The following is a 15,852-nucleotide window of genomic DNA, read 5'->3' as shown; positions in this document are numbered from 1 at the left end:
AACCATTCATTCACATAATTTATTTGTGCTTTGTATAAATAAATTATATGAATGGGGCCTTGCACTTTGTCTTTCCTACCCTAGTGGTTTAAACGTCCCAGATAGAGTAACAACATGAGATTTCACCAGCTACTAAATGTAATCTTGTCAGTTATACACTCAGGCATCTATGGCATAACCACAGGTAGGGCTGAAGATCATCAGGTTCACTCTGAGATAAACTTGGTCCAGAATTCCATCAATCATTTTGCTTCAATAATCTCATACTTTAACCAAAGAAGAACATGATGGTATGTTTGATTTCTTATTATCAGTGAGATATTACATCCTATATCCAATAGTCTTCAAAGAATCTGGGTATTTGTCTTTCCCCAGTGAACAAGAACTTTTGTAAATCAACATATGTCTATTTGGGGAAAGACCTGGGTATTTCTTGCTGTTGTAGTTGCATACCTATAATGACATGACAGGTTATTTCATCAAGGGAACAAAGACTCATCTAGTTGATGACTACCCAGTATGTGAAGTGACTTAAATCTGAGGAGTCATAGCTTTCTGTTAGAGTGGTTGATTCCAGTCTGATGGTGAGAAGTTCTCTGTTTTAAATGTATTTCAAGTAATACCTAGTCACTGTTCACTTAAGTACCATCTAATGCAACAGAGGAGAAGGCAATGGCACCCCACTCCAGGACTCTTGCCTAGAAAATCCCGTGGATGGAGGAGCCTGGTAGGCTGCAGTCCATGGAGTTGCGAAGAGTTGGACATGACTGAGCGACTTCACTTTCACTTTTCACTTTTCCAACGCATAAAAGTTGGAGAAGGAAATGGCAACCCACTCCAGTGTTCTTGCCTGGAGAATCCCAGGGATGGGGTCGCACAGAGTCAGACACGACTGAAGTGACTTAGCAGTAGCAGCAGCACTTTATTGCCTCATTGAGGGAATATCCTTTGTTTCCTTCCAGGGAAAATAGTCATGTGGTAAATTATCTGGTCCTACATGATAAATCCATTCTAATATTTTCACCTCCTTTAGATTTCTATATATTTTGCCAAGCAGATATGACATCTCTACCTAATTTTCTATAGGTAAATCATCATGTTAAAGTTTCAAGCGACCATCTCAGCAATGCATTATCATAGTTTGCAGGCTTATTTGATGTAATGGTGAACTCCAATCATGTATGAAAGTCCTCATGTCAATAAATTATTCTCTATGTCAACTTATACCACAAGTCACTTCCTCTGCAGTCTCAAATCTAACAATTTCAAGATCCAGTTTTACAAGTGTCCATTTGATTCTAGCTAGTATGCTTAGGTGGAGAAGGCAATGGCACCCCACTCCAGGACTCTTGCCTGGAAAATCCCATGGACAGAGGAGCCTGGTAGGCTGCGGTCCATGGGGTCGCTAAGAGTTGGGACATGACTGAGCGACTTCACTTTCACTTTTCACTTTCATGCATTGGAGAAGGAAATGGCAACCCACTCCAGTATTCTTGCCTGGAGAATCCCAGGGACGGAGGAGCCTGGTGGGCTGCCGTCTATGGGGTCGCACAGAGTCGGACACGACTGAAGCGACTTAGCAGCAGCAGCAGCAGCGGATCACATTACTTCCTCAGTTTTTAATTCCCTGTATTTTTCAGTGTTCTGACTTAATGAAAGACAATGTATCAAAACTGAATATTCGGGCTGCCTTGAAACTCTGTTACTCTTTCAGTTACACCATCTGCTGGATCTTTTTCTAACTGTATCATCTTTGGGTGCAGGAGATAAAGGTTTCCTTAAAAGTTCCTATAGTGGCCCTCTGATTTCCACACATGCCCTGAATTGTCAGCATCTGTCCTAATTGAATAATTTTCCTACCTAAGGTTTTCAGTGCAGATATCGTCAGTTCATTCCATAATCTTGATAGCAAATGTTTTTTGATAAAAATGGGAGACTAGATTGAAGATGCACAGTCATCATGTAACTTAACATCACACCTTCCACCTGAATCTCATCCAGTTGACCACAAGTGAGAGTCTTAGTAATTGTGATACTGTTGCATTTCGGAAATCACTGTCAGTCCATTGACCACCGGCAATAGATTCTTGGCTATAAACCGACCATGTTATTGATAATGTGATTTCAGCAAACATGCATGAGAAACAACTGAAGTCAAAGAGGGAAGGGTAATAAATTTATTTTAAATTGGATGCTGTGTTGTTAAGGGTCCAATAGGAGACAGAGACCACACAGTGATTTGAAAAGAGAAATTTTAATATAAAGAATTCTGTTACTAAGAAGTATACTAGTGGGGAAATTGGCTAGTAAAAGTTAAAAGAGAAATATAAAGAACCTATGAGAGAAGAAGATATAAGGAGTAATCACTACTTCTAGAATTGAAGTGGGGCATCCAAGGAAGAACCTTCCTCTCTTTTATTTAAGCCTGTGAGATTACTAAAGTGACTTATTTGGGAGGCTTGCCAAAAATCTGCCCTCTGGGAAAGTCAAGGAAGGTCTTCTACAGGAAGTTGCCAAGCCTTTTAAAAAATAGCATATTCCCTGCCAGGACGGCAAACAAAGGATGTCACAGTCAGCAGTGAAAACTCAGAAAGGAAACAAAGAATACTTGCAATCTAGCAGCTACCAGACTGCAGCCACTCACAGTGGGGTGAGCCCTAAGGGAATTCAGGATGAGAAAACCCAAGATATGGCCCCAGATACTTGAGATGTACATGCCCAGACTCTTGTATCTTCCTGTATATAGAAAATGACTAAATTCTGTAGCTTGAGATGACTAGTCTATTTTTAACAGTAATCTTTTGATCTGACTACCTGCCTTTGTTGCAAAATTCCTATATGTCCTAGCTACCGGCTCCTCCCCTCCGCAACTCCTCAGAGCAGTTTTCTCAGTTACTTGAGATGCTGCCTCATGGGTTTGAAGTCCTCAGTATGTCTGCTGAAAAAAAAAAAACCCACAACTCTCAAACTTTTAGATTGTTATTATTGTTTTAGTTGACACTCTGAACTCTAGATGCCAGAGAAGCCTATGACTGTTAGGTGTTACTTGAATTAGAATACAGAGAGGCTGCCTAAGGCTCAGCCTGAGGTAGTTCCAGGATGCCTTTCTGGGAGGAGGTTTCCGTGGCCAGGTTGCTAGACAGCTCACCCTGTACTGACTCAATGTACAACCACATAGCCAAGGCTAATCAGAAGACGTAGGGAAGCTGTTTCAGCTGGGATGCTGGTCCATTCTGGCCGGGCCCCTGGTTATACGCCTGCTGTCCCATTGGAGAGCTGGAGAACAAGCTCAGGGTGTAAATGCTGGAGGAAGCTATGCACTGCTGGAACTGAGCACTGAAGAAGCCTCACGATGCCCGGCAGTGGGGAATTAACATGTTCTGTGAGTCTGGCCTGCAAGCAACTCAGAAACAGGAAGAGAAAACCCCTCTTGCTCTGGTGTTCCCATTCCACCCTCTAGTGACAAGTCTTAACATTGTGCCAACTGACAGAAGAGAAATAGTCACAGAATCCAACACCATCATCATGGAGCAGGCGAAAAGAAATCTGGAGCTGAGAGATGACGAATCAGTAAGCCAGATACCATTATGGGTGACTATTGCAAATCCTGCAGATCCATCCCTGAAGCCTTATCAAATATGCTTCTTGATACTCTATCCAGGAAAATAAAGTGGGGGAGATTTCTCGACTGGATCCTATTTGGTCAAAACTGACCCTATTTATTGTTGATTGTCCCATACTTCTGGGTTGCAGATTCATGAACACTTAGTTATTGTTGTTGTTTAGTCACTAAGTTGTGTCCAACTCTTTTGTGACCCCATGGGCTGTAGCCTGCTGGGCTCCTCTGTCCATGGGATTTCCCAGGCAAGAATACTGGAGTGGGTTGCCATTTCCTTCTCCAGGGATCTTCTGGACCCAGAGATCAAACCTGCATCTCCTGCATTAGCAGACAGAGTCTTTACTGTTGAGCCACCAGGAAAGCCCTCATGAACACCTAGTTCAGTTCAGTTCATTTCAGTCACTCAGTCATGTATGCCTCTTTGTGACCTAATGGATAGCAGCATGAACACCTAATAGTACTTATGAAAAGCTCACTGCTCAGGGTCAGTCCTGTGGCAAGAAGCAAGAGGTACATGGTGCAGGCCTAAAGCAGTCTAATATCTTGTTTCCTCTGTGTGAAATAAATGAATGGTGGGGCTGCTTACTGCATCGGTGCCTATACAAAGAGGCTGAACGATTTGAATTGTACACTGTAAAAAACTGACTTTCAAGGCAAACTCAGACCGTGATATTCTAGCCTGGAGAGTTTGTAGGTTGAAAGATTTGGTTGTTTCAGAGTGAGGTTTGGGCCATCCTGCCTGTTGTACTGTAACATTAATCGTTTTTTGTTTTTTGTGCAAGTTGTATTGCACCTTTAAATCCCCATAAGTCAACTGTTGTTGTTTAGTTGCTCAGTCATGTCTGAGCCCGCCAGGCTCCTCTTTGCATAGGATTTTCCAGGCAAGAATAATGCAGTGGGTTGCCATTTCCTCCTCAGGGCATCTTCTTGACCCAGGGATCAAACCCTTGTCTCCTGTATTGGCAGGAAGATTCTTTACCGCTAAGTCACCAGGGAAGCCCTATAAAGTCAGTTAGAGTCATATAGTTATAAACTTCTGTTCCTTTGTATTTTAAACCCCAGAGAAGAAAAATGATCCAGAAAAAGGTTTTCATAGGCAACCTGCTTTAAAGAGAATGAAGGTAGCTCCAGAGCAATGGGGAAAGTGCTATGAGTACATGATGTATACAGAAGTGGTCTCAGAAAGACCACTCAGAGCAGTCCCTTTTATCAGAAATATTTATTGTTAATTTCATGGACTTTTCCATTAAAATAATAATATTAACAATAAGAAAAAAAGGAAAAAGGGGAAAAAATAAATGAAAGTGTCAGGGATTGCGCAGCAATTTGGATTGGAAGAAGAAAATAGGAAGAAAATAATATATTTTATTTCCTATTTTACCTGACTTTACCTAAATCTACTTAGATAAATGCACCTTTTACTTAAATATAGACCCCATAGGTCCAGAGTTCTCCTGCCTTCCTCCTTGAAAAAACAAACAAATAAACAAAACATACTTTTTTTTTTTTGGTTCCAGCTGCTTTTCCTCCTGGTCCCAATTTGTTACCTGGAGACCAACAGATTTTCATCTCAAAACGATTCAGATACCTGTCAAAAAGTGATGGGAAGAACTAACATAGTTGAACTTGAGCCATATAATTGCATTATGAGCCTAGAGTGATATGTATATCAAGGCTAGACATTTAGATTACTTTATATAGTGCTTCAACTGGAATGAACATTTTTGGAGGGGAGTGGAAAACCAAAATTAATAGTTTATAGGAATCTTTTGTTCAATTTCGTTCCTGACCCAATTTGATGATTGTAGCCCCATCCCCAGCACATCCCTTCTTCTACTAACCTGGAGACAGAGTCATCATTGTTGGCTCATCAAAACTGATTCATTTATCTCTTCTTACTTTTTCAAGAGTAAGATGTTTTACTAGATCTTATTTTCTATTCTCTGCCTGAAAAATCATGTCATCCCATAAAATATTATCAAAATTACACCTTTTATTTACTTTCAATCTTCAAAGTTGAAGGCTAGATAAAAATTGATTTTCTCTTCTAAAGTTGAGGGTCCAAGATACGAGGACTACTTGTGACCCTTGGCTTTTTGCTTGTGAGATCAAATGCCTTTGGTTGCCAGTAAATGTGAAGATGATGAAAAAAGGAGGAATCTTTGATAAATTTGAGAGTTCATAAACTACTTAAATGCATTCACATTAAAGCTAAAATTAAACATTGTGATGACCAAATAAAGTTTTGTGGACAGAGCCCTACATAAGGCCTATGATAGTCTCACATTGAGTCTGCTAAGTATACACTTTATCTTGGAGCTACAGCTGGATACGGGCTGCCTTACCAACATCTGAGACTGGCATTCCCAAAGCCTGTACCTGATGTGGGAACAGGCTCACAGGAGTTAAATCTGACTGTGAGACAGAAACTTGCTCTCTGCATTTTCTTAGGAGAGATTATTATTGACAGACAGTGATCAAGCGAGCATAGTCAGTATTCCCAGGGGTACAGTATCTGTTCATTAATAAGGATGCAGATTCCCAGCAGGTCGCTGGAGCAAAGAAGCTGCCGAACCTGAATAATCTAAAACCTTGCCACCATTGTTCTGGGATAAGGTAATGAGGAGCCTGGCAGGTGTCCTGAAGATTCAAACTAAACTTCCTTAAGATGCTTTTATGTTTTCCAAGGAAAACTCTGCAATTTATAGGCATCAACCCAATGCCTTCCAGGGGGCTAGACATAAAAATGTTTCATAGGTTCTCCAGCCAAGGGATCAAATTATGTTTGGGACAGTGTTGATAGCTGAAAAGATTAGGGTCTGTAAGTGGGATGGGGTACATCTTTCTATTTGCATAATGAACAGTTGAAAAAATGATATTATCAACAGTAGCTCATTTATTTAGTTACCTGAATTAGGTTGGAAGCCTGTCAATAAAAACCTCAGACATGGAACTTTGGAAATTGCCCATTTTGAAGGGATTCATTGAGTAAGAATGGACAAGGGGCTATCCCTTTTCTCTCTGCTTCTGAATTCCATTCCCCCACAAAGGCAGACTGTCAGCTGTACCACTGGGGCTTCTCTGGTATAGAGTTGTTAAAAGCAGGGTCACCCAAGGTGTCAGTGATGATGATGCCAGCAGTGTGAGCAGGGCCAAGTCTAAACAGCAGAGATAAGAACCTGAGGTCAAGTCACCACTTTAAGGGCATTCACAGAGAACCCAAGAACAATGGGAAAAGAACTTGGAAGAGGGAAAAAAGAGCAAAATCTGTGGCTATTCTGAGCAGGACCAGTAGCAATTGCATGAAAGGATGTGAGTCTTTAGGCAGCAACAAATAACTACTGTGGTATGTACCGCATGCCAAGGGAATATTAACCACATCTGAAAGGCTGAGACACAATGCACCCTCAGGATTATGGTAGATTGATTTTATATTTTCATAAACATGTGCCATGAACAATAATATAAGACTTAGTCCTCCTTTAGCTCCTCTTACTATAGCATCTGTGGTTTGTTTGAGTAAATGACCATTGACCACATCCATGATGTTATAGCTTTTCCAGATTGCAATATATTCCAATTTAGTTTACTTGATGCATAAACCTCCAAATGCAATGGCTTTAAAAAATAAAAATGTTATTAAAGCACTCTACTACTTCTATAGACAGGCTTCCCAGGTGGCGCTAGTAGTAAAGAACCTACCTGCCAATGAAGGAGACAGAAGAGACTTGGGTTCAATCTTTGGGTTGGGAAGATCCTCTGGAGGAGGGCATGGCAACCCACTCCAGTATTCTTGCCTGGATAATTCCATGAACAGAGGAGCCTGGCGTGCTACAGTCCATAGGGTTGCCAATAGTCGGATACAACTGAAGAGACTTAGCACACACACACACACTTCTAGAGTTGTTTAGAAGTATATAAGGGAATAAAGATAGACTCAAAGAGTATAAAGGTCTTAGATAAAAATGAAGAGCCTTTTAAAATTTACTCATTTTTCTTTATATAGAAAAAGTTATATAACATTATTCCTTGACAGCTAAATGTGAACTGTGTTTAATTTAACTGACAACTAAAGTGAGTTGTGTTCAGTAAATATAACTAAGAGAATAATAATACGATTATTTATCTACCAGGAGCAGATATGTAAGAGACCTATTTATGATGCTTCCTCTCAATGCCTCAGAAGCTGCAGTCTCCACATTCCTGTTGGTTGGGATCCCAGGGCTTGAGGGTGTGCACATTTGGATCTCCATCCCTATCTGCCTCATGTACCTCATGGCTATCCTGGGCAACTGCACCATTCTATTTGTCATCAGGACAGAGCCTTCTCTGCATGAACCCATGTACCATTTCCTCCCCATGCTGGCATTATCAGACCTGGGCCTGTCTTTCTCTTCTCTTCCCACCATGCTGAGGATCTTTTTGTTCAACACCATGGAGATTTCTGCTGATGCCTGCATTGCTCAGGAATTTTTCATCCATGGATTCACAGAAATGGAGTCCTCTGTACTCCTGATCATGTCCTTTGATCGCTTTGTAGCCATTCGCAACCCCCTGAGATACAGCTCCATCCTTACTAGCTCCAGAGTTTTGCACATTGGACTAGCATTTGCTTTTAAAAGCATTCTCCTAGTTCTTCCCCTTCCTTTCACTTTAAAGAGACTCAAATACTGTAATAAACGCCTGTTATCCCACTCCTTCTGCCTCCACCAGGATGTCATGAAGCTGGCGTGCTCTGACAATAGAGTTAACTTCTACTATGGTCTGTTCGTTGCACTCTGTATGATGTCAGACAGTATGTTAATTTCTGTCTTCTATGTGTTTATTCTGAAAACTGTATTGGGTATTGCATCTCACGGGGAATGGCTTAAAGCTCTTAACACCTGTGTGTCCCACAGCTGTGCTGTGCTCATCTTCTATGTGCCCAACATCACCTTGGCTATTATGCATCGCCTTCCCAAGCATATGTCCCCTTTGGCTATGATTCTGATAGCTGATGCATTCTTGCTGGTACCACCCTTGATGAATCCCATCTTGTACTGTGTAAAAACTCAGCAGATTAGAGTGAAGGTTCTGGAAAAATTGGAAAACCTGGGTCTGAAGTCTAAATGATGAGGCAAAGGTGGAAGTTCCATTTTCTCTACATCAAATTGTCTTAGGAGTAGGACAACATTTCTTCCAAATAGGAGATGCTTCCATTTACTTTAGAGTTCTTAATTATATTAGATAATTAACTAAGTAATCAATTAATATCTATTAGGGATGTCACACACCACAGTTTTTTGATATTAAGGAAGAAGACATTTACAATTTATAAAGTAGGTAGTGATCCTGTTTACTGTTGTTGTTGGGGGAGACTGAGGACATCTATCCTCAGGTAAAAGAGTAAAGAGGATGTCTAACATCAGAGAAGCTTCTAAGTAGGAGTTGAACTGTAATTGGAAGAATTCTGCAAGGTTCTGGACCATTTAGCATCTTTATATTTGCCTCTCAGCATTTGATTCCTCCTTGTGATTGACATTAAATCCTTTGCAATGTGACTAGGTTTGTCTAAGTAAGTTTTCTTCCTTGCTAACCAAAGGGTGGTGCACTGATGTGCCTCAGCAGCATCTGGGAAATAATAAGAATCATAGGATCTCATCCTTCTTCAAGCCTATTAAGTCAGAATCTTTTAACAAGATCCTAGGTGATTGGTGTGTACATTAATGGTTGAAAAATACAAAATATTTTCCTGGGGTAATGTGAAAGGGAAACCTTTCACATTAGTGAAAGGTGTGTTAGTGTGTTTTTTGCTAAAGCCAATTTGGGGGGAAATTGTAGGAGGAAATCCTTGGGGCACAAAGGATGGAGACCTATATGCATCATCAACATTCATACATCTCTCTTATAGACACACTGTGAATTTACATAAGGAAAGAGTTATGAATGATTCAAATTTTAAAGTCTCTTCAAGATGAAATACTTCATCCACTGTATATGTTTGGCAGGTGTATCTCAATTTGAACTAAAAGAATAGGCTAAATGAAAGGGTGTGGGTAAAATGGCTAGCATAAAGAAGTGTAATAAACATTAGAGGACAAATTATGGTTCCAGAAGTTCTTATCAATATCTCTATCCCCGTATGTGCTGTTGAGAGGAGAAAGGACATTTGAGTTCTTCCTGAAACTTATCATTCAAGTTGGTGTGGAATGATTTTCAGAGAGAGAACAGTGCTACGAATGGTAATAGTGAGCACTGAAAACCAAAGATGCTACAGGATTGATGTGGGTGTGGCCAGTGGTCAGGAGAGAGTGAGAGGCAGGAGAGAGCAGTTGAGGCCCTGCTGTAAATGAAGAGCTCTTTGCTCCCATCTCTTAGTAAAGTAATAAACACATGGAGGCAGTCTGAGTCTGCATTTAGCTCATCTACCACCAAGTTACAAAGAGCCATTCAAATGCTTTCAGTAGTTTTATGCATACAATGAGGTGGTAGGAACTTAAAGAAACTTCCAAATGTAAAGTTCTTTATTCAGATTGAATATGCATACCAAGTTTAAATATAGTTATTTTAATTTCCATGATTAACTCCAAAAAACTATCATTTATTAAATATTTTATATGTTCAGACATTATGATACAGAGACTTGATTGCATGAAATCCTTATTACACCTATGTTACAAACATGGAACAGCTAGTGCCAAATCACTCAGGGATAATGGACTGAGGATTCTAAGCCAGGCCTATGTGACTCCACATCCTTTCTATCCAACATTCTACTCTTGGTAAATAAATTGGAAGATGGAGGTAGGTGTTCCAGGGAGGAGGAAAGAGTGGGTTTTGGGGGGAAAAAAAAAAGTTTCTCAGAGACCTCATCACTGTTCTTCAAGACCAAGCTGTTTCTCCATTTAATAATTTTAAAAGAGTGTTTTGTAGCAGGGGTTTTAAATTAAGACAAACCTGAAAATAAATTCTGTTTAGTAACTAATTTTATAGACTTGGGGCATTCTTAAAATCTCACCCTCAGTATTCTCATTTGTGAAATTGAAAGATTGACATCTAATTAGTTAATCAAGAGAATATATATCTTAAAGAATAGTTTGTTAAAATATGAGGCTATAACTGCTTCTGTATTCCTAGAATATATTCTAATGTATCACTGTGTGTTCTTATCTTGTCACTAAATGGATTTGACCTGAAAATTTGATTTTTTCACTTTTCATTTAAAATGTGTTCTTCTATAATCATAAGTAACAAGGATGCTTCAACTGTTCAACATATTAAAGTAGAAAATTACTGTGTTAGTGAATGTTGAAAAAACATTTAATAGGATTCATTAAGTAAGCTTATTAATTTTTTTTAAATGCAACATAAATGAACTATTTAAGCATTATAAAGTTCATTCAAAGATCTAGCAGTCAACCATTGTGCCAGTAAGTGAAACACTAATGCCATTTAAATAAAATGAGAAACAGCATTTTATGTTCACTCTTAAACTTTCATAATGGGTTGGAGATTCCAATGAATTTAATAAAATAAGAAAATGAAATAATTTATATGACTATTAGGGGAACATTACCTGTTATCTAGTTTTACTTATGAATGCTATTAATAAATACAAATAAAATACAAAAATTAAAAAAATGTTTCTAAAAGTTTATGATAATTTGGTAAAGTACATACTAATGCAAGATAAAACTGTTTTTCTCAATCTAGTAATATATATGTGGAGATAGAAATGTCTGGTTATCTCAGTTGGTTAGAGCGTGGTGCTAATAACACCAAGGTCATGGATTTGATCCCCGTACAGGCCACAGAAAATTTTCCTCCTTACCACCCAAGGTGGTTACACGTTAAGGGCTTCCCAGGTGGTGCTAGTGGTAAAGAACCCGCCTGCCAATGCAAGAGACACAAGAGACATGGGTTTGATTCCTGGGTTGGGAAGATCCCCTGGAGAAGGAAATGGCAACCCACTCCAGTATTCTTGCCTGGGGAAACCCATGGAGAGAGAAGCCTGGCAGGCTATAGTCCTTGGCATTACTAGGAGTCAGACATGGCTGTGTTGTAGCCACATGTTCCGGGAAACAAACTCACTCAGAAGGACAATGCAGATAGTGGAGTGCAGTTTATTACACTGGCGGGCCCAAGGCAGAGTCTCCTCTTAGCCAAGGACCCTGACCAGTTTTTGTGAAAACCTTATATACCCTAAGTGTATGTGCCCAAACCCACCTCCCCAAATTCCCTGAAACTAGTCTGAACAAAGGAAAAGAAAGATACAATCAAAGTTAACCCATGATTCGTATGCCTTAAACCCGTGATTCATATGCCTTAAGCCTAGGTAGTTAACAGTGGACAATTATCAATAGGCCTGTGGTCATACCCCAATAAGCATAATAGAATTTATGATTCTATTTGGTTACACAGATAATTAGGGTATTCTTTTAGGCAACGGAGAGTCTAGGTATGAGCCCTGGGGCTCTTCCATCTGGGGGGTCTGGTTTTCCAGTTGGTATGTCGTTTCCATAGATACTGGGCATATAGCTCAAAGTCCACAGTCCGGCCCAAGATGGAGTCCTGCTTTCAAGATGGAGCCTGTTCTGTCTGTTTCCTCCTTCAGCTAAGCACACACACACACAGAAATGGGGTAATGTTTTATTTGTAATAGCAACACATCATACATTTTAAAAGCTACATAGAAATAGATTTAAATAAACTGAATAATTTTATTGAAAAGTGTAAAAAAGGTATTAATAAATGAAATACATAAATTCTTGTATGTGGAAACTTATGAATACTGATTTGGTTATATTTAATCTATTAAAATGTAATTCTTATTAGAACTTCAAAGTTTTTCATTGTTTTTGAGAGAGGATCACTCTATACTGCATATTAACCAAATCACACTATGAGGCTAGTCTAGTAGATCAGTAATATGTATATGACACATACATTGTTGTTGTTCAGTTACTCATTTGTGTCCGACTCTGCAACCCCATGGACTGCAGCATACCAGGCCTCCCTGTCCATCACCAACTCCCAGAGTTTGCTCAAACTCATGTCCATTGAGTCAATGATGTCATCCAACCATCTTATCCTCTGTCAGCCCCTTCTCCTCTTTCCCTTTCCAAGCATCAGAGTCTTGTTCAAAGAGTCAGCTCTTCACATCAGGTGGCCAAAGTATTGGAGCTTCAGCATCAATCCTTCCAATGAATATTCAGGGTTGATTTCCTTTAGGATTGACTGGTTTGATCTCCTTGCTGTCCAAGGGACTCTCAAGAGTCTTCTCTAGCACCACAGTTTGAAAGTATCAATTCTTCAGTGCTCAGCCTTCTTTATGGTCCAGCTCTCACATCTGTACATGACTACTGGAAAAACTATAGCTTTGACTATATGGGCCTTGTTGGCAAAATGATGTCTCTGCTTTTTAATATGCTGTCTAGGTTTGTCATAGCTTTTCTTCCAAGGAGCAAGCATCTTTTAATTTCATGGCTGCAGTCACCATCTGCAGTGATTTTGGAGCCCAAGAAAATAAAGTCTCTCACTGTTTCCATTGTTTCCCCATCTATTTGCCATGAAGTGACAGGACCAGATGCCATGATCTTCATTTTTTGAATGTTGAGTTTTAAGTCAGCTTTTTCACATATATATCATACTTCATAAAAAGATTTCTAAAGCAAAGTCCATATCCATGCACACACCTAAAATATGACATATATGCTGCTTAGTCAGTCATGTCTGAGTCTTTGCAATCCTATGGACTGTGGTCTGCTAAGTTCCTCTATTCATGGGATTCTCCAGGCAAGAGTACTGGAGTGGGTTGCCATTCCCTTCACCAGGGAATATTCCCAATCCAGGGGTTGAACCAGGTCTCCTGCATTACACGTAGATTCTTTACCATCTGAGTCACCAGGGAAGCCAAAAAGATGAAATATGTAGTTTTTTATTTCAGTGAGAAAAAGACAATGTATTTAATAGTTGATGCTACCACAAGTACATAATTACCTTGTTAACATAACATTGAACTTAGAAAGAAAAGTTGTTATAATAGTTCTTTTAAAAAAGGCTTAAGAGAATATGTGCAGAACAGGTTAAAGACACTAGTTTTAAAAGCAACACATGAAACACAAAAATTATAAAGATATATAAAATAGATTTTATTGTGTAAAACTGTATTTACTCAAGATTTGGATGCTTAAATAATGAAAATAGGCAAATACTATATTGGCAAAGGTATAAAAAAGGATTTTATATAAAGGATTTCTTGCACATTTGTTTTTAAAACCATAAACAATCCAGTAGAAAAATGGATGAAAGCTTTTTGAAGAGACTTCATAGAGGAGGAAACCAAATAGCCAACAGATGTGTGAAAGACACTGTTTCTATTAGGAAAATCTGATGTAAAGTAAAATGATATTATTGTCATTAATAAAATTGATGGAAATTTAAGAATAATGGTAAGGGGAATTCTGGTGAACATGCAGAAAAAGCACGCTCCTACATATCTGAACGATTGTGACAAGACTTAGATTCTGACCCTTTCTGTGCCATGGACGTGATATTAATAGGGGGTTACAATAGACCACTCCCCTTCTCTAGGGCTCATAAACTTTCATCAATATGCACACTCACACTTCAAGGGACAGGAATACATATCTGTGTACACACACTTTTGTGTACCTGAATAACATTTTATGCATGATGAACTGAGTTCTCAGTCATGGAAACCTTTGTGTCAGGTAACCACCAAACATGAAGGTAACATCCTTCTCACAGCACAACCCACCTTCCTGGGCTGCAACCTCTTGTGGATTCTCTCTCTAATCTCCTTCATCTTGACGCTATAGAGAATGGGGTTTACCAATGGGGGAAGCAGGAAGTGGACATAGGAGAGAAGATATGGGCAGGCTGAGGGATTGGCATCCTGAGACGATCAATGAGGGCCAGCAGGACCATGGGCACATAGAAGAGAAGCGCAGCAGAGAGGTGGGCAGCGCAGGTTTGGCCAGCCTTCCAGCGATCCTCCCTGGATCCCAAACCTTGCAACACCCTGCCAATTAGGCCATAGGAGAAGAAAATAAGCAGAGGGTCCAAGCCCATGGCTGACAGGACCACAAATAGGCTGTAGACGGCTCCCCCACCTCCGGGGCAGGCCAAACGGGCCATATCCGGGTGCAAGCAGTAAGAATGGGTCAGGACCTGTGGACGGCAGTAAGGCATATGGGCCAGGAGGAATGGCAGGGGCAGGTGGAGACCCAGGCATCAGAAAGCAATGGCCACACAGATCTTGCTGATGACACCATTGGTGAGGAGTGTTGGGTAGTGGAGAGGGCGGCAAATGGCCAGTGCCCGATCCAAGGCCATAGCGAGTAAGACAGAGGACTCCATGACGGAAAAGACATGAACAAAGAACATCTGGAGGAGGCAGGCTGAGGCAGAGACAGCATGAGTATTCGCAAAGGCAAGACCCAGCAGGGTGGGCATCAGGGCTGTGGCCAAGCCAACATCAGACATGCTGAGCAGGAAGAGGAAGAAGTACATTGGGCGGTGCAGTGTGGGCTCCACAGCAATGATCCAGAGGATAGCACCATTGCCCAGGGCAGAGAGAAGGTAGATAGTGATGAGGGGTATCGCCCACCAGGAGGGTACAGCCGACAGGCCTGGTAGGCCCACCAACAGGAAGGTGGGGGCCATCGAAGTGCTGATATTGGGAGCTGAGTGGATGAGAAATGCTGACATACTTCAGGATCCCACTTTGAACTCTGGAAACTGAAAACTGATTAGAAAGATTTATTTAACCTTATGACACATTTGCATAAGGCTTTCTAAAACTGCCTGCCCCCTCCCTCTCCTGCTCCAGGCACACATACACATACTCATTCTAGTATCTATGCCATAGTCATTCCTTACCTTGGAGCATTTTCTATAGCTGTTCACAAAGCTCTGATTCTCTCTTAAATTATTTTCCCATTTTCCTCAACCCTGTTTTTCACTGTAGATTTCTTCCTAATTTGGTCCCTCCTTTAATGGAAAACACCCAGAAGGGGGTCTATACTCCTATGATCACGTTTTCTTTTTTTCTTTTTTAAATGAATTTGGCTATGCAGGATCTTAGTTGCAACATGCAAATTAAATTGCAGCATGAGGGATCTAGTTCCCTGACCAGGGATTGAACCCCAGGCTTCCTGCATTGTGAGTATGGAGTGTTAGCCACTGGACCACCGGGGACGTCCCTAAACATGTTTTCTGCTCCTCCCAGT

General features: G+C 40.3%; 2 protein-coding genes across 2 annotated transcripts; one reads left to right on the top strand and one right to left on the bottom strand.

Annotated features, from left to right (window-relative positions):
• Nucleotides 1-7,777: 7,777 nt before the first annotated feature.
• LOC110136637 (olfactory receptor 51A7-like) lies at nucleotides 7,778-8,731 on the top strand. The gene has a single exon (XM_070464585.1). It carries the CDS (start codon nucleotides 7,778-7,780, stop codon nucleotides 8,729-8,731), a length of 954 nt encoding a protein of 317 aa, XP_070320686.1.
• Nucleotides 8,732-14,327: 5,596 nt separating this feature from the next.
• OR51S1 (olfactory receptor family 51 subfamily S member 1) lies at nucleotides 14,328-15,331 on the bottom strand. The gene is given in 2 exon segments (XM_020892434.2): nucleotides 14,328-14,494; nucleotides 14,497-15,331. Coding segments are annotated over 2 exon segments (1,002 nt in total).
• Between the last annotated feature and the right edge of the window lie 521 nt (nucleotides 15,332-15,852).

This window comes from Odocoileus virginianus, unplaced genomic scaffold (genome assembly GCF_023699985.2).
Source record: "Odocoileus virginianus isolate 20LAN1187 ecotype Illinois unplaced genomic scaffold, Ovbor_1.2 Unplaced_Contig_30, whole genome shotgun sequence".
Lineage (NCBI taxonomy): Eukaryota > Metazoa > Chordata > Mammalia > Artiodactyla > Cervidae > Odocoileus > Odocoileus virginianus.
This window is presented reverse-complemented; position numbering and strand designations above follow the sequence as displayed.